This window comes from Lates calcarifer, linkage group LG21, assembly GCF_001640805.2.
Source record: "Lates calcarifer isolate ASB-BC8 linkage group LG21, TLL_Latcal_v3, whole genome shotgun sequence".
Lineage (NCBI taxonomy): Eukaryota > Metazoa > Chordata > Actinopteri > Centropomidae > Lates > Lates calcarifer.
In genome coordinates this window covers 21428643-21446816 of record NC_066853.1, presented here as the reverse complement: position 1 = coordinate 21446816, position 18174 = coordinate 21428643, and the positions used below count along the sequence as shown (strand labels likewise).

General features: G+C 42.1%; 1 protein-coding gene and 1 long non-coding RNA gene across 4 annotated transcripts in view; one reads left to right on the top strand and one right to left on the bottom strand.

The window, feature by feature from the left end:
- LOC108876139 (spectrin beta chain, non-erythrocytic 4) overlaps positions 1-18174 on the bottom strand; it is a 79184-nt gene that overhangs the window by 6394 nt on the left and 54616 nt on the right. For both annotated transcript variants that reach the window (XM_018665475.2, XM_051065725.1), the window contains 17 exons: positions 14982-15245; positions 11977-12201; positions 11347-11436; positions 10870-11148; positions 10460-10590; positions 9532-9736; positions 8994-9239; positions 8493-8627; positions 7522-7766; positions 6777-6915; positions 6282-6366; positions 5936-6132; positions 4766-5799; positions 4571-4631; positions 4211-4467; positions 1213-1380; positions 26-68 (listed from right to left, as the gene is read on the bottom strand). In XM_018665475.2, coding sequence (XP_018520991.1) covers positions 26-68; positions 1213-1380; positions 4211-4467; positions 4571-4631; positions 4766-5799; positions 5936-6132; positions 6282-6366; positions 6777-6915; positions 7522-7766; positions 8493-8627; positions 8994-9239; positions 9532-9736; positions 10460-10590; positions 10870-11148; positions 11347-11436; positions 11977-12201; positions 14982-15245 — 3804 coding nt within the window. The remainder of the gene's footprint in view (positions 1-25; positions 69-1212; positions 1381-4210; positions 4468-4570; positions 4632-4765; positions 5800-5935; positions 6133-6281; positions 6367-6776; positions 6916-7521; positions 7767-8492; positions 8628-8993; positions 9240-9531; positions 9737-10459; positions 10591-10869; positions 11149-11346; positions 11437-11976; positions 12202-14981; positions 15246-18174) is intronic.
- On the top strand, positions 11145-12081 carry LOC127139077 (uncharacterized). 2 transcript variants are annotated; one of them, XR_007808960.1, is made up of 3 exons: positions 11145-11246; positions 11365-11462; positions 11992-12081. It is a non-coding gene; the product is annotated as an uncharacterized LOC127139077 (long non-coding RNA). The 2 variants fall into 2 exon arrangements; XR_007808959.1 differs by lacking the exon at positions 11992-12081 and having other exon boundaries at positions 11365-11718.

The window sequence follows — 18174 nt, the reverse complement described above, 5'->3', positions numbered from 1 at the left end:
AACAGAAACACCAAACAGGTCTCACCTCATCTTTAGCATGAAACAAAAACTCGCTGCCGTCCTTCGTTCTGCAAGAGGAGGAGAAGAATCGATGAAGAAATGTTTTGTTTTTTTTTTGTTTTTTTTTAGCAAAGATCTGGCTCAAATAGCAGTTACAGCTGGAAGACTCACAAGACGCACATTTGAAAAATCTGTCAAAATCAAACGACAGATATCCTGACTTGTGTCAAGCTCCAAAATTCTTGATCCTAAATTTCCCATGATGCAACTCAATAACACCATTCATTAGAGTGTCTCTGCCTGGGGAAAACCTATGTCTTTCAAACTCCATAGTTTATGTTTGTAACTCATCAAGCCCAGGCTGAGATAAATGTGGTAACATCATAATTCATTATTCTACTGATGAGAAGTGGTAAACTTAACTTGATATGTAAAATCAGTGGAATGCCCCTTTAAACTCTGTTTTTTTTTTTGGATGGGATTTGTGATGAATTTCAAACTGAGAACTAGAGGCTACTTGTGACAATGGTGTATCAAAGTATACAAACTAACTTTAAAACATCTTCCTTTGACTGAACACCATTAACTGATTGCTGACTACATTAGTAGCTAGTGCACCAGCGAGCAAACAAAACTACCACACCACAGGACTCTTTATAATTCTAATTAACTTTACCTTAGGAATGGTTGACTCTACTTTGTGATGTTCTAAGCAGCTGCTCAGTTAAGACAAGACAGCCTCCCCTTTTAATACATCGACTGTCACAACTGCACAAATAACTGAACAAACAACATATTTATCTGTAGTGGTTAAATTATGGTAATCAGTGATCAAGTGTTTAGAACAAAGTCTGTACAATCTGAATCCTCTGCATCTTTTCTCGACATACTGTAATTAATATAATCATAATAATTATTCTCTGGGCATAAGACAAGTGCAAGCTACTTGCTAGCCTAGTCTGTTGAAACATAGCCAACAGTAATAGATTACTTGTAATATGTATAATGTAAAATGTAAAAATTGTAGGTAAAAACAAAAACACGTTCTCCGAAGAGCCCACGTTAATACTTAGTTCCCATCACTGTGCCTTTGCTAGGAAGAAACCAAAAACAAAATTCACTCCAAAAGAGTTGGAGGTTTAATAGCCTGGCACAAAAATCAAATTTGTGCCTGTTTCAAAAGTACAAAAACGTATGAAAACAGCTGCTCACTTGAGCGTGAAGACGTTCTTCTTCTTCTTGTAGCCGTTAGTGACGTCGCAGTGGCAGTGGGAGAGGCTGAGCAGCGGCTCGTTGTTGTAGGGCGTGGTGGTGTTCTTGGCGTCCTTGTAGAAACCCATCTCTCCTTTATTCAGCACGCAGTACAGGTTGACCCATGACCTGCTGTGGTGTGGGAGGGCCGGAAGGGGCGAGGGGAGGGAGAGTGGAGGAGGAGGAGGGAGAGGTGAAGGGGAGAAGTACGGGGAAGGGTGGGGAGGTGGTGGTTGGGGTGGGTGGGGGGAGATGCCAGGAGTCAGGCAGAGCTGCAGAGTCGCTCTCGCTAAGCTAACACCTCACTCACCTGACCAGAGCAGACAGGTATGTAGGCGTGATGGACCGGCGCCAAGAAGGGAGGAGGAAACACACTGCTGAACAAACACAGACGAACGCACAAACAGACGGACGGAGGAGGAGGAGGAGGGGGGATGGACGGGTGGGGAGGGAGGCTACATACAGCTTGTGTGTCTGTGTGTGTGTGGGGCTCATATATGACTTACCTTGGAGGAGACGAGAGGAGCAGCCAGCAGCACCGAGGAGGAGACGAGGGAAGGAGAGAGAGAGAGAGGAGTTTGATTAAATGGCATTTTTGCCAAAGCACAACTTACAGCCTGGTCATGCATCTTTTCCCTCTGTGAGCGTGTTTACATGCACACAGCATTCCAGTCAATAGCTTACTCCCAAATATAGGTATTATTCAGAACAAGATGTGTGCAGCTTAATATCCTGATTTCAAATACCTCTGTGAGCTAACAATGGAAACACAACTTAGACCAACGGAGCATGTGATCTATCATGTTATCAGGGGAAAAAATTTCTAGGAAAACTACGATAATAAGATGCTGTAGTTATTTGATATGGTGTTTTTTTTTTCTCCCCACTGGGGCTGTTCTAATCATACACAGGTTTTAAGAACCATATCATTTGAACAAAGATTAAAGTGTTTATTTTTTTCAGGTTAAACATTCATTGTGACCTTGGAAATAAAAGTTTAACATTTTTCTCACTACACAACCTTTTCTGGACCTTCCTAACTACAGGCTGATGCAGATATTGATAATGATATATTATAGTAATAGTAATTAGTAATATTAATTCTAAAATATAAACACATGGTATAAAAACACAGTTTATATGGAACACCAGGTTATCCTGAATAATACCAGGATATTAATGTGCACATAAACATACTCAGTGTCTCGTCACGTAGCTATGTAACGGAGACAGGTTGAATCTCAATCTTTCCTCACAGACTAACCTCTCTTCCTCAGTATTGACTGGAGGAAAAGGTCTGAGGATCTTCTCCTCCACTCAAACTCAAATCAAAAAGAGAGCACATAATAAGTCAAACGAGGAGCTGTTTGGAGATTCACACTTGTGCGGATTTAAGCCAGTCAGGATTATGCTTTACCTTGCCATGTACATAACAGGGCATGTACATACGAGACATTCATCCATCGCCTTGAGTGGACGCGTGCGTGGGACTCATCCTTAGCTGGGAGGGGATGAGCTTTTAGCTGTGCGTGGTCAGCCGCGCCACAAGGGGGCAGTGCAGAGAGAGACTTTGCTGTCTGTGTCTCTCTGGAGGAAGCAGGGCAGTCATCTGTGGAGGCCAGGTAGTGTGTGTGCATGTGTGTGTGTGTGTGTGTGTGTGTGTGTGTGTGTGTGTGTGTGTGCGAGCGCACAGGCTAAGCAACTGGTCACAAGGCAGTGTTCATCAACCCTCACTCCCACAGCGCTCGCCAGCCAACCACTTCTGCTGTGTTCTATTCTGTGTTAGATCAGGAGGCATCGTAAGCATCATGCACGAGGTTTTCACATGCTGTGAGATTTCTGTGAGCTGCCATTTGAATTCATGTATCTGTTGTCTTCAAATACTGATGATCAGAGACAACATACATTAGATATTCAGAAGCTGCAGCCTGATATGAGAATAACAGGGGATTGTCTCCCTGTGCCATCATCAATGGGATACTATAATATTTAGATTTTTCCTTGCTAATGCTTCTTTAGTAGTTAACTGCTTTAATGTGGACAAAACTACACAACTACAAGAGTGAAAAGGCAGTGTGAAAGATAATCATGATGGACTGCAATGGATTAATCACCACATACCAATCTTAATTATGTGACTTGTATATTTCTTGTATTTTCTGTTCACGTTACAGGAAACAGTTCAAGATGCTATAAATCTGACAACGTTCAGATTCTTTAGGAGCAGACTGAAACTGACAAAATGCCTCTTAGTTCTTCTGTAGAATAAAATAATATAATAAAATATTCAATTGTCTTTGGATCTCTTGAATCTAAACATGTAAACTTTAACCTTAGTGTCTACTGAGCAAATCCAAAGCTACGCTGATTATCGTCTATGTCATGTCGACTGACGCGCTGAGGCAACCAATGAGGCACTGTGTGTCATGATCTGAGCCGGAGTCAGTCATGCATCTGTTCAACATGTGTCAGCAGAGTGTGTTAGCTTGTTAGCTTCGCATGCTAAAGTCATGCTCCTGTCATCATTTCTTAATCCGGACATGGAGGGTTCTGTGATGTCATGAGAAACAGACAGCAGGTACAACGACATGTGCTTCAGCAAACATGTGAACAACAGTATTTGAAAGTACTTTTTTTGGTAGTTAAGTTTTACTCGACTGAAATGTAAAGTTTAGCAGCAACATGGTGGAATGTAAAAGACGTTGGTGTGTTTTTATGTGCAGTATAAATGACTTAAAAGCATTTGATTTTCTCTTTTGTGATAACCCCTGCCCACCTGGAAGTCTGGTACAGGTCAGAAATAACTTTCCCTAAGTACCAAAATAAACTGTAAGCATTTCAAGTACTGTTTGACCATGTACAAGTCTGATACTCATGACACCAGTGTCCATCCTCCTCCTCTATGACTCTATCATCTTCTCCACATGTTGTGATTATCATCATGACCCTGAACACCCACCTGTTGGTGCTTTTCTTCAGACTCTCGATGTCCAGCTTGCGGAAAAGGAAGCCCTCATGGTGTGCGGTGTGTGTTGGCGGCTGGGGGACTGCCGGGCTGCTCTGAGCAGGAGCAGACCTGGACCGTCGTGTCGTCTCGCCTGGCTCTTTGGGTCGCGGTCGGCGCCGTGGTTTGGGTCTGTCCCGAGCTCGAGGCCGGTCGGGACGGGAAGACTTCTCTGGTAACCCGTTAGGGAGGCGGGGCACCTCACCACGGGCCTGAGGAGAGAGAGGGGTGATAGAGTCAATAGAAAATCACTGTTAAAAAAAAAAAAAAAAAAAACACCATTTGAATGAAATGCAGACAAATAAAATCCCAGACCTGTGCTGCTTCTCTTTCTTGCAGCTGCTCTACAATTTCTGCCAGGGTGGATCTCTTCTCTCTGTGAAAAAAAATGCAAATTAGACAGTAACGCAGAACACAGAACTGAGGACAAAAATATTCTGTTATTATTCTCTGCGTTGTGCGTCACTACATATGCTACAAAACAAAAGCCACACAAGCTAGAAGTCTCACCCTCCTCCTGAGCGCCTGTCTGAGTGCTCCTTCCCGGTGTCATGCTCACTGGATTCTTGTCTCTCCAGCCGGTGTCGGTCCCTCTCTCTCCGCCGGCCCTCGTGGCCCCCGTGACCCTCCTGCTCGCTGGACGTTTGTCTTTCCAGTGTCCGTCTCTCTCGTCTCTCAGCCTGTTCCCTCCACACCTCCTGAGGCAGCTCGTCCCTGCGAGCTTGGATCAGCTGCTCGCTGGACAGCTGCCGTTCTATCCTGTGGTCCCTGTGGTAGGTGTGTGTCTGGACCTGGGGCTCGGCGTGGCCCAATGGGTCGGTCCTGGACCCCCGAGGCCCTCTGGTGGGTTCACTGTGTAGACGCTCCCGACTCGGCTCCTGGAGCACCACCTCGGCCATCACCGCTACCTCTGCTCTCTCTGTCCCTATCTCTCCCATCATGATCTCTCTCTCCCTCCCCCTCTCCCTCACCTTCTCCAGCCGGCTGGCTACGAGCAGGGGCGTCACTGCGTCATCCATGTGTTTGATTTTGGGTTGCCTTAGATACGGGGATGATTTCGCCTCTAGTTCCCTCGCTGCCTGCACTGGCTGGAGGTGACTCATCACCTTCGTCGCCTGGTCTCTCGCCGTGCTGGCGCCCTCTCGTACCTGGTTGGCTGAGACTAGCATGGCCGCCGTGGCAATAGACGCAATCGAGGACAGTGCAGGCTGGCCTAATCCTGCGGCCACACCCACCACCCCGCCGTGCCGTGCCTCCAGGGTGTGGCGGTAGCTGGAGCCATTCATCACAGGGGTGTAGTTGGCGACTGTCGACCCCAGGCGACGAACCACAGAAGAAGGAGAGGGTGTAGGGGTGGCAGGCGAGGGTGAAGGAGGAGAGCTGGCTTCGTTCTGTTCATAGATGGTTTGTCTCATAACGGGGGAGATTGGCAGGCGGGGGAGGGTGGCTGGACTGGGTGCGGCATCTTGGGGGTCCAGGAAGACTTTACGACCCAGCAGAGGAGTTGGGGGTAGTTTACTTTGCTCTGCTTTCAACTTTTCTACCTGTGGAAAGAAAATAACCAGCTAGAAAAATCCTCCGCTCTTACGACCTAGCTTGTTCAGCAGAAAACTCTCTTACCCTGGCCAGACTGTGCATGTATTTACACAAAGATGATAATGATGACGGTGATGGTATTACCGTAGTGAGTCGTCGCAGTGAGCTGAACCGTTCTTCCCAGGTAGCGGCGGCTTTGCGGAAGGCTTCATGTCGACGAATAAGCTGCTCCACCTCGTCTACACTCCCGCCCAGCTCGCTGCTGTTAATGAACGGCTCCTGAGCTGTCAGCCACGCCTCTGCCACCACCGCGTCCTGGGCAAACTGGTGAACCTCCAACACTGGAGGAGAAACAAAAGTAGCAATCTAGTCTCAGTTTTCATTCTCCCCTTGAACATTGTCTGTGTATTTATACTTCAAATGTGTGTTTGTACATCTGTGTATGTTGATGAAAACTTAAAGGTTTGTGTGTGTGTGTGTGTGTGCTCACATTGCTGTAGGACTTCCCAGTGCTTGTCCCACTTCTCAGACAGCTCACGTTGCTTAGCAACCACCTTGTCCAGCTTCTCCTTGATCTGAGAATCAAAATCACAATATCACAGGAGTCAGACTCAAAGTTAGTGCTAAAATATCTTGTACTAACCATGAACAGAACATTTCTAGGCACTACTTGTATCTATCTATCTATCTATCTATCTATCTATCTATCTATCTATCTATCTATCTATCTATCTATCTATCTATCTATCTTTTTAGTTTGGGTTCAGTCACTACTTCAGATTTTACTAACTTGCTTTTATTATTCTATTCTCTTCGTGTTTTATGTTGTCTCTGTTTTGTGAGTTTGTTTTGTGATTTCCCATAAGGATTAATAAGTACTCAGTTGGTTTCTTTTGAACTGATTGCTGCTGCAGAAAACAAGTTTCCCTTGTAAATCGTCCGTTTAACTGAAGTTTGTAATCTTCATCATATTTTCTCATCTCACCTCTTCAGCTGCAGGATTTCTAGCAGCCAGGAGGGTCTTTCCCATTTCAATACACTCCATTATGCTCCGGCTGCGAGCTTCCACTTCGCTCTTAAGACTCTGGTGATAATTCATAAGCACCTCTACCGAGGACACGTCCCTGTAGGAACCACATGGCACACGCTTAGCTCACCAAAACACAAACACCAAACTGTGCCATACTGAGACAGCCCACAAGAGAATGGTATGTTTTTACATAAACTACTTCATCATCCAAATACAACCTACGATATACACAGAGAATGTTAATAGAAATGCAGATGTTCTGTACACATTTAATCAAATCTTGGATTAAAAAATGCCAGTTAATATTTGAAAACAGGCTTTTATACTTTATAATATATATATTATACTACATAAAAATTTAGGTGCTATGTTTAGTGATGATTTCTTATCTCCCATCAGAAATCGGAAACCACTTAAAGCCTGAAATATAACATAATATTAATAACTGGATATTTACTGTTAGACTGGTAATTGTACTGTATACTATCTAATGATAACAGTCATTTTCAACCTAATTTTATCCCTGAGTCAGATGCAAACTGAGAGCCAACACCCACAAAAGCACACATTATGGTGAAAGTAGAACTCCAGTCTTTGTGTGTGTGTATTATCCTATGAAAGCTGTACACACTCCCACCACATTGATTTAACCCTGAAGCTGACACTGACTCTGTGTTCCCTGCCCCTGTGGTGAAAATACCTGGGCTTCTCTCCTGTCCCTATCTGACAGATGATCGAATCCATCCACATGATCTGATCTCGGACCATGCCGAAGAACCTCAGCTTGTCTGTCTCTGTGGTGATTTGCACTCGACACTCTTCACAGGATGTCAGCAGCTCTTTCCAGCCCTGCATCACTTCATGCTCACAACATGCGATGGCTTCAGCTTTCTCGCCGGCGTACACCGTCCTCAGCTGGGCCGCGCTCTCCTGTAGCTGACGCACCTGGAAGAGTGGGGAGAACAGATTTTAAGGGGAAGCTAAGCTGAACAAGGACGAATCAGATATTAAAAAATGGAAAGAGAAAGAGTTTGTTTTCCAAATGACGCAGAAAACACAGCTGCTCTGACAGCTGTGTTCAGTCAAGGCCAAATGATACGGGCTCTGTCACCGGAGTTGGCACAGAGCAGCTGTGATTTTGCATCGTTCTTCAGTAAAATGTACCACTGTTTCTGTTCCCCAGGTGCATGACAGAGACTAGACAAAGCAAAATTAAATGCAGAGTAAGAAGGTAGTTTTTCCATGATGATTCGGACTCAGACTCACAAATAACCTATTTCCAATTCAACTTTTCTTTACAAAAAAATGTAAGTAATGATAACAAATGAATCACGTCAAAGTTGCAACCATACCTCTAACGCTAAACTGACTGTAAAGTAGAACAAAATACAACAAAACTGAGTACAATATTAGACAATTCAATCCATGTAAACTGGGGCTTTTGGAGAGTATGAAGAGACATGAAAATAATAATAGTAACCATCATTGTTATTTCACTGATTCATGTGCGGTATGGCATGTTACACAGACCACGTATGCTACATAAACAGACCATTTACAGAGTAATCATCACTGGGGGAACATTATTTCTTCCCTGCATGAGCCCTTAAGCCACTGAATATTGAAGCAGGTAATTTAACATGCTGTCTTCTCATGTGCATGTTGTTGTACCTGCGTGACCAGCAGCTGTATGTCCTGCTCAAAGCTGTGCAGGAGTCTCTGCAGGGTGCTGGTGTTGGCAGTGCTGCCCTGCCGAGCCCGAACTTCTGGCAGTCTTCGATGTTTGTCCTCAATCTGAGTCAAAATCTGAAAGAAAAATGAAGAACATAAAGCAGGTATACAGGTATAGACAACTATCGTTCATGCACACATGAAGCCGAACTGACTTATTTTTTCTACTGTTCTACTGTTTGTTTAGGAAGGTAAGGTTCATAAAATCTTTTCAAAACCATAAAAATGAACTCCAGCATACACATCTGTTGTCAGTGTAGGGCTCTAATGTTATAAACATAAAAACATAAAAACTTTATGTGCAAATAGGATGTATGAGTAAAATCAGGTGAAATCAAATTATTCCCTCTAAAAACTGGTACTATATCGAGTTGTTGTTCTTGTGTCTTCTCCCATTTTACTGTATCACTCCGCGTCAGCTTTGCTCCTCAGGTGCCTTACCTCTCTACAGTCAGAGAAGAACTTGTGCAGCTGGTGTGAGGCGGCAAGCATCTGCGCCCGGGTCTCCATGAGCTCCAACAGGTCGGCCCAGGCCTCGTTCACCCCGTCCTTCCATTCAGCGATGGTGGCGGCCTCTGAGTGGCCGTAGTCGATGAGCTCGTCCACCATCTGGTTGACGGCCGTCACGCGTTCTTGCCCCACACTGCCTGTCTCTGATGCAAACTCTGTGAACTTCTCCTGCAGGACCTGGGGGTGTGGCAGGGGTGGAGGTAAGGAAGGAAAGGGAATATAAGAAGAAGAAGAAGAACAGAACAGAACAGAACAAAAGATATAGAAATTTCTTGTGTTACATTGTTAGTAAATGAACACATAAGTCACTTATTCTCAGAGCAGATTTATTAGCTGCTGCTCATTAATAATTCACAGTTGTAACTTTAATATAATAAATCAAATGAGACCAGTGTTGAAATAAAATGTGACTTATAAGAAATGTTGAATCCATTATTCATCCACAGACACCATCTGTCGACACACTTACTGTGACATGCTCAAAGTCTTGACCCAGTTCGGGCGAGCTGGCAACCACCTCCTTCTGAGCGATCCACTGCTCCAGCTCGTCCACCTCTCTGTTGAGCTGGTAGAGCCAGTACTGCTGCTCTAGGCGGCTCTTCCTCTCCTCCACCAGGTCCTTCAGAGACACGTACAGACGGTCGATCTGCGACTGGCGCTTGCTGATGTGCTCGCTGTCAAAGAGAGAGAGGAGAAAGTGTGCCAGGTCAAGTACAAGAAAAACAGGGATGACTGCAGCATTTACCTTCAGGTATGCAGGCATCAGAAGTACAAAAGATGTGGGCACTGGTGTTTTACCTGAAACCACCACAGATAGTCCCAGTGGATTAATGAAGTGGATGGATTAATGGCTGCAGGAGTTTTTTATGTGAGTACTATTTGTATTCATTTTTTTTTTTTTTACAAGAAAAAGGCAAGAATATAATGTCAGCTATATTTGCAGTACAGAGAAGCACATACACATTTTATAAAGAAATTGCTGTCATTGTCATGGTTAATAAAACACCAAACAACCCCTGATTAATGCTACGTGCAGAAATGTAATTTAAATGCAATTTAAATGACAATTCTTAAGCTTTGAATTTCAATTCCTGGCATTCCTCTTGCTCATCTTTCATTTTGCTGTTTCATTTGTAACAATAAATGCCTTCTCTTGTTGCTTTCGACAGATCAAACATAATAAGTAAGATGAACTGAAAAAATGCCAGTAATAAGATATCTATTTTAGATTTTCAATTTGATAGAAAAGTAGCTTTTTATGGCTAACTTTGGCTTTCTGGTTATAATGCAGAAAATATGAGCATTCCTGTAATTTATTTTGTGGTGAAATAAAAGCTCTGTTAGATCATGTGGGTTTGTATGTGTGTGTGTGTGTTTGTGTGTGTTTACATGCTCACCAGTCTGGGTGCCCCATCTCCAGCAGCTGTCGACACTGCTGTGACAGCAGGCCGATGGTCTCAGCATAGTCCTCGATGGTCTGTTCCAGGACCAAGTGTTTCTTCAGCAGCTGCAGTGTGCTCGGCTCGTCCTGGTGGGAGGAGGAAACAACATACACAAGGAGGAGTTTCTTTTTAAAAATAGTGTACACAAATACACAAACTGCATTAATCTTGCCTCTATGTAAGAGTAAACCTTTCACCATGACTTGTGCTTTCAAAGTAGTCCTTCTAATGACTCAAACGTTATGAGGAAATGATTTCCTGATGATAACAGACTCCATGCATTGATTTTGAAACAGATAATGAGCAGTTTATTAGTTGTATTTTATTGTAAATACACCGTATATTTCAGACAATTTTGCACTCACCTTTCCCTTCTCCTCATTCATCATGTGTAGCTCCTGCTCACTCAGCCAGGCCTCCACTTCAGCAGTGTCAAAGTAGTACTGCTGAGCCTGGTACATGGCGTCCAGGACCAGTTGCCTCCTCTCGGTCTCTGCCCAGAGCAGAGACCACAGCTGGGCCAGCTGGTCATGACCAGCCCTGACGCAGTCGGCCTCGGGGCTGCGTATGGAGGCGATGATCCCTGCCCTCTCCAGGACGTCCTCGATCCTGCTTCTATGGCCCTGCAGCTCCCTCTGAAGTGTCTGGAGGAGAAGCAGAGGGAAGGTGTAAATGGGGATAAATTAGTATTTCAGGCTGCACATCACCTGTCACATATTAGCCCTTTTGTGACTTAACCATGGTGAGCTGAAATTTAAGTGTATCAACAGGACCAGCCAGACTTTGCATGTGTAACTGTTAAAGACTGTGGTTGCAATCACTTGCTTCTCTGATTTTCTCACCTGATTCTTCTTCATGAGTTGCTGGACCGCCTGCAAGGTGGAGCCGTGCTCCTGAGACATGGCCATCGGGAGGCGCTCCTGGACCCACAACTACAACCGCAACAACATAATGCATGGTAGTGAACGTTGTAATCAGTGAGTTTGTGAGAGAGCATATCTGCACTGCATGTTCTTTAAATTTAACATTGTATAAAAATATGCCTGCATATCTTATATTGAACAATTGTACATAAAAATGTCATGTCCCACGTGTACACCTTGCATTCAATTCAAAATGGATCTTTATTGTTAACAGTTAGCCCCACAGTTTATATCACTGTGAGGTTAACATGTATTTTTAGAAAGTACTGAAAATAAAACAGAGAAATATCCTGCTGAATTTCATTAATAATGTTCATAAAATGATCTGTTGAACTTAAAGGTGGGATTTAATTAAGCTGTAGAAATATCAGATTTTTCTTAAGAATATGGATGTATCTTAACAGTGTCTGTCACTACATCAGGGTTGAACTGTTGGTTTGGACCAAAGCATTTAAGGTTTTTCAAATGTATCTGTTCAGTCAGTTTAATGCTCTCCGAAGGCTTCCTATTTTTATTACACTGCGTATGAGTGTGTCTGGGTGTGCGTACAATCTCGTCCTCCAGGTCTCGTCCGACTTGGTGGACTTCCTTAGATGCCAGCAGGATGCGTCGTCTCTCCTTCAGCGGCTCGATCAGACGCACCATCCTGGCCTCCACGGCCGCCTGGCGCCCTGCGACCGTCTCCTTGATCTGCGTCTGCTGTGGGATGGAAGCTGCCTGCACCTGGAGCTGCCCCACCTCCTTATACCACTCCTCCATCTGGGTCTCCATGGTCTGAATGAAGGCGGGGGAGGGAGAAGAGGAGGAGGAGGATGGTGGAGGAGAGAGAGGGCGTAGAGTAGAAGTTATCAAAACAGACGGAGGGAAAGAGGATGTGTTGATTAGGAGAGGGAGATGGAGGAGATGAGAGGAAGAGAGGTGAATAATAAATATGTAGTCATGGGAGAGAAGATAAAGATGGGATGAGTGGGACGTAAAGAGTGCGACAGAAATGCAAAAATGAGCAGTTTATTGTTCATTTGACTAATTTGAATCACATGAATAGTTGTTTTTTTATGCATTGCATTAGATGTAAGATACATATTTCTAAACCAAAATAATCAGATTTTAAACTTACCATAACAATATTATTAAACACAAAATAAAAGTATAAAACATTTACGTCTTTTTATGTAGTGTAGAGTCAAACAGTTATGAAGAAAAAACACTGCAAAAACTGGTGTCATCATTTGTTGGTGGTCTAAAAAGACAGGATGACATGATCACAATAATTAATTCAGAACTGGTCGCTTGTAATACCTGCAATTAAATCCATGAAGTAAAAACGGAAGAAAGATCACAGCAGAAATAATAACTGCAGTGTTTGTATCAATAAAGATTTTTGACTACTCTAATATACATTTAAAAAGTTCCTGTGTTCAGTTCAGTGAAATTTCATTGTTTAATAAAAGATGGACATGAAAGCAAAGATGAGACTGAAAATAATCCAAAGCAGCAAAAGAATAGTTGACAGACATGAAGTGTAGTGAAGGTTACTGTACCCCTTGTCAGGATGGATGCTGGGTAGTGGAGTTTGGTTTGGAGTTAAGATGATGTGGGAAAGCAGTGCTAATGGCGGCCTGTTAAAGGAAGCTGTAAGCGGCATGCTGTGGGAGAGGAGAGCGAGAGATGTCTGGTGAAATGATGAGGTAATGAAAGGATGAATCTGTGTGTCAGCCCAGGTCACACCTGTCTGCTGTTTGCTCGCTGTTGGACGGCAAGCGAAGAGGGTGTGATTACTAACATGAAATTAAACCTAATGGATATTTATTTATGGAATATTAAGTTATGGGTCAGGTTAAGAGTATAAACAAGAAAAGTCACTATCCTGTATTTGTGTAATGGAGAGTTAATTGGCAGCAATTTCTCCTCTGTCTTCAGAGTAAGGTCTATTGTTGTAATCAACCCTCACCTTCACTCCACCATTAGCATCAGAGATGACAGAATTTAATCGTGCTGTTTGGATGTTTGTAACGACGGTGCTTGCATAACAAATTTCAAAGAATTACACATTATTTGCTCTGATGATAAGGACAGTTGATTCTCCATATGTTGGAAAGGCTCAAATGGCCAGAAATGATGTCATAAATAAAAGCAAAAAAAAAAAAAAAAAACCCCAACAACTGGAAACTGAAAATGGAGCCATTGCCATTTGACAAAATCACACCTGTCCTACAACATTACTGAAGAGACTTCAATTCAAAGGGGGAAATTAGCATGAACATCTGCAGTCAATAATGATATCTGTATGTGAAGAGATATACTGAAATACTGTACATAAAGAGTAGATTTAAAAAATGCATGGAGAATAGTTAGTAATAGTTGGCATCAACTAGAGTCTATTTTTTGTTGATTAAGTTTTGGTTAATGGTAAATGGACTGCAGTTACAGCACTATTAACTTGAGAATGGCGCTAAGTAGTCACATCCACTGACACACATACACTGCAGTGCTCATTCACTTACAATCTGTTGACATAATAAAAAATCAGATTAAAACACTGTAGTTGCACCACTACAGAGATGTAATCTCACTGCCCACAGTCAATCTGAACTGAATAACACATGCTCAATAATTTAAATAAAACAGACATTTTTAGATGATTCATTGATAGTGTGTAACAAAAACTGAACTAATGCTCAATTAGTATCTCCTACAGTGATATAACTAAACACAGGACAAACAGAGAGGAAAATATATCCAATCAGTCACAAAGCAATTAACTTATTTAAGTGCATCAACATCTGTTGATTTAATTGGCAAACAAAAAAAAATCTGGCAGCTGTATTTATAAATACATTACACTAATAAATAACTTCCAATCATCAGTGTCTGTAAAATGATCTTGGAATGAAACTCTAATGAAAGCTAACCAGGTTGGCATGAAGGCTTATAGTGTTTCCAAAAGCCATCAACACAAATTAAAAATTAATGCTGCTGTGAAAATAAAAGAACCTGACTTTGCTGAAATGAGATGAAAAGCTCAACTGAAAGTACTGCAGGCACACAGTGAGAAATGTTGTTGTTAGTCATTTTCCAACATGATGATTTTGTTTAAATGTTAATGAGATGATGCCGTCACTGTGTGGTGATAATAACATGAACAGTGAGTCATTCTGAAACAGTTCAACATGTGAAAGAAGAAGCAGAGCAACAGAATCATATTAACAATGTAGGTCAAGGTATGATGTTAAACCATATGAGTTATTTGCTATGAAATGGTTAGGGTTACATAAACATAGAGGAACAGCACCTCATATCTCTTTGGCTACTTGTCAGACTGATGACAAGACGATGACAAAGAAAACAACCCAGATGAGAAACAGAGCAGCAGTGCCATTTAACTGACACGCAAAATCCTCCCTGAAAATAAATGTATGTAAACTTCTAAACTGAAAGTGTAAGAAAGGCTGATCCTCAGTTTGCTGAAAAATGCGCTAAAATCAATTTCCTGACATTAGAGACACTGAATTTCAATCGGAGGGTTTTATTTAATGTTTTGAAATCTTACATACCTGTAGTTTTTTTAGCTGCTTGTTGACGGTGGTGAGGTCCTGTCCCTGGTCCACGTAGGCCAGTTGACCCTCCAGCTGGCCCAGTCTCTGGTCTAGGCTTTCGTAGCTCTGCACCAGCAGGTCTGCCTTGTTGGCCTCGAAGAGCTGGCGGGCTTTGGCCTGGGTGGTGCTCTCGAGGTCCTGCCAGCACTCCCTGATCTCCTCCAGCTTCTTCCGGACCACAGGGCTGAGCTCTGGCTTCTCCTGGATCAGGTGCTGGCCCTCCTGGATGGACGGGAGGAGGGAGGGACACAGAGGAGGAGGTGAGACAGAGGTGAGACTTTTCAGTTTTTAATAAGAGGACATTAACAAAGGTGTTATAAGTACTCAACAGTTGAACATGTAGAGCAGAGTCAGCATGTGAAAACATAACACATACAGGTAAATGCTGAAAACAAAACATACTTAAACTACCAAATGCTGCACCACAATCACCATGTTACATTAAACACAACCTGTTATGATAATAAGGTAATTAAGGAGAATAATTAACACCTTCATCAGTAAACCTATGTCTCTACACAGCACCTGGGAAGTATTATCATGAACTCAAAAAGCGTATATCAGTTTCACATTAAATCACTTTTTCCTCGTCACCATGCAAATTTATGCCAAAAGATACTTGAAGATTGAATCAGATCATCTGCTCTGATTGAAAGAGGCTCATGAGATTCAGGTCAGGAGAATCAAATTTCTCATTTGTGTTTTTTTATCTGTATTCATTAAAATATCCTGCATTTCTTGAAGCATTTATGGTCAAAACCTAAAAGAATAAATATACTTTTTAAATATACAATTTCACAGAGGATGCAACAGTACTAACAGTACTTCACATTTGAGAAGCTCTAGCCACATTGCTATAACATGTGATATGTTTACATGTAAGGGAAAAAAAAAGCAGTTGTATAGTGTCTGTAAACTAATCAGTTAGTTATACCACCAATCCTTTGATCATAGGGGGGCTAGAGCCAATCCCAGCTGACACTGGGTGAGAGGCGAGGGCTGACATATAGAGACAAACAACCATTCATTGTCACAGCGTACCTGGAGTGAACCCATGCAGACACAGGGAGAACACGCAAACTCCACACAGAAACAGCCCCAGCAAACCCCAGAAAGTTTCCACCCTGTACCTTCTTGCTGTGAGGCAACAGTTCTGGTCAGTATTAACTATTAGACAAGTCAATTGGCAGAAAATGAATTAGGCAAGGAGTTTTTGAAGCAAAAATGGTAAAATATCATTGATCTCAGCATCTCAATTGCTTATATGCTCTGGTTCTCTTAATCTTTTATAATAGTAAACTGAATATTTTGGGTTTGGACTGCTGTTCACACAAAACAAGACACGTGAAAAGGTCACATCAAGATCTTATAGACCAGATAATAATCAGTTAATTGAGAACATAATCAGTAGATTGATCGATCATGAAAATAATTCTTACTTGCTGCTCTATTGAAATGTAATATCTAAGCATAATCAACACATAATTTAAAGGCGGTATAAACCCTTTCCCTGTTTCATCACATCCACAAATATTCACTAGATCCTGTGTCGGGATAATTATGTGCAGACACTGTGGAACTGGGTTGAGAGGGGTGTGTGTGTGTGTGTGTGCACGCCTGTTTGTGTGAAGAGATTAAACCTCGCTGTATTAAAATGCCTCATAAATTACCTCACACTCCCCTCCCCCTTCCTCTCTCTCTTTCTCTCTCTCTGTGCGTTTTCATATTTCTGCCCCTCTTTTGTACCTCATTCTATTCTGAACCCCCTTTTAGACACACACACACACAGACACAGACACACACACACACACACACACACACACACACACACACACACACAGCCATTCCTTATGTACACCTGCTCCCTTTCTGTTTTTTTTTTTTCCATTTAGCCTCCCCCACAGTAAAATCCTTCCCCCATCCAATTGTAATTCGTATTGTGCGGCCCGTGTGTTTGTATGTGTGTGTTACAGAGAGGGAACTACAGAAAAGAGGACGAAACAAAGAAAAAAGATCTGATAGAAACAAAAAACAAAAGAAGACAGAAAAATGGTGGCTTATTTACCTCTGTGTCAAACTGCCAAAACCAGCGTTGGTTAAAATAAGTTTAAACCTGGAAAGACAATAAATGAATGGTGCATTACGGCTGCTAATGGTTGTATATTTAAACATACATATACAACCATTATTATTTAAATTTTTAACCAGTATTTATTGATATTTGTTAAAATAAATGCTTTTATTGTTGCAGCCATGCATCTTATACAAATGAGGATTTTTGGGCAGCACCTTGATGTTTTTAAAGTATAGTCATAAAAACTATAGAAGTAATATTAAAGAATGTAAATTAACTGAATAATTACTTCCATTTTAACTCAATACAAAAGACTAAGACACTAACCATACCAGAGGCTGTAGAAAGGCACAGTGGCAAACTAGAATTGATGGGAATGTCATTAGTTTTACAGATATTTGGTCATGAACTGAAACTGAACTGATGAAAAGTCAGTTATTATAGTTAATGCTACATGCATGAATGTGTGTCCAAATTTGCATGAATATGAAAGTTACAGGAAATTCACATTTTTTAGGGAAATTTACCAAGTAAACATTTTCAAATTATGATCATAAAAACTTCCTGGCTAACCCATGCCATGTAGTTTGGAATTCATTATACCGTGTAACAGAGATTTTGAAGCTTCGAGAACAAATAAGTTACTGGACTGCCTGACTGGCAACTTGTTATTCTGACCCATTTTCTGCAAAAGACTAAATTTTCCAGCATTTGGTGCTCGGTGGGTGGGAATTTCAGACTCTGCCAAGACATCTCACCAAAACGGTAAAGTAACTTTGAGCAGTGACTCATCATCCACAGAGGACAACATCCAGTCTGACTCACTCAGGTTATGATAAAATCTACAGAAACAGAGAGCTGCCCGATGACTGGAAACTGGATGTCACTGATGCCATAAAAACATTTCCAGTACAACCCCCCCGCACCTGCTGTGTGAGCATGGTTCAGGAAATCTCTGTTTGTCCCTCCGTAGCTCCAAGGTGTGAATGAGAGTATTTTAAAAGCATGCTTGTTAGTCATGGTAATAAGAAAAAAAAAAAAATCCCTAAAAGGAATTTTTTTAAGTGATGGTGTATG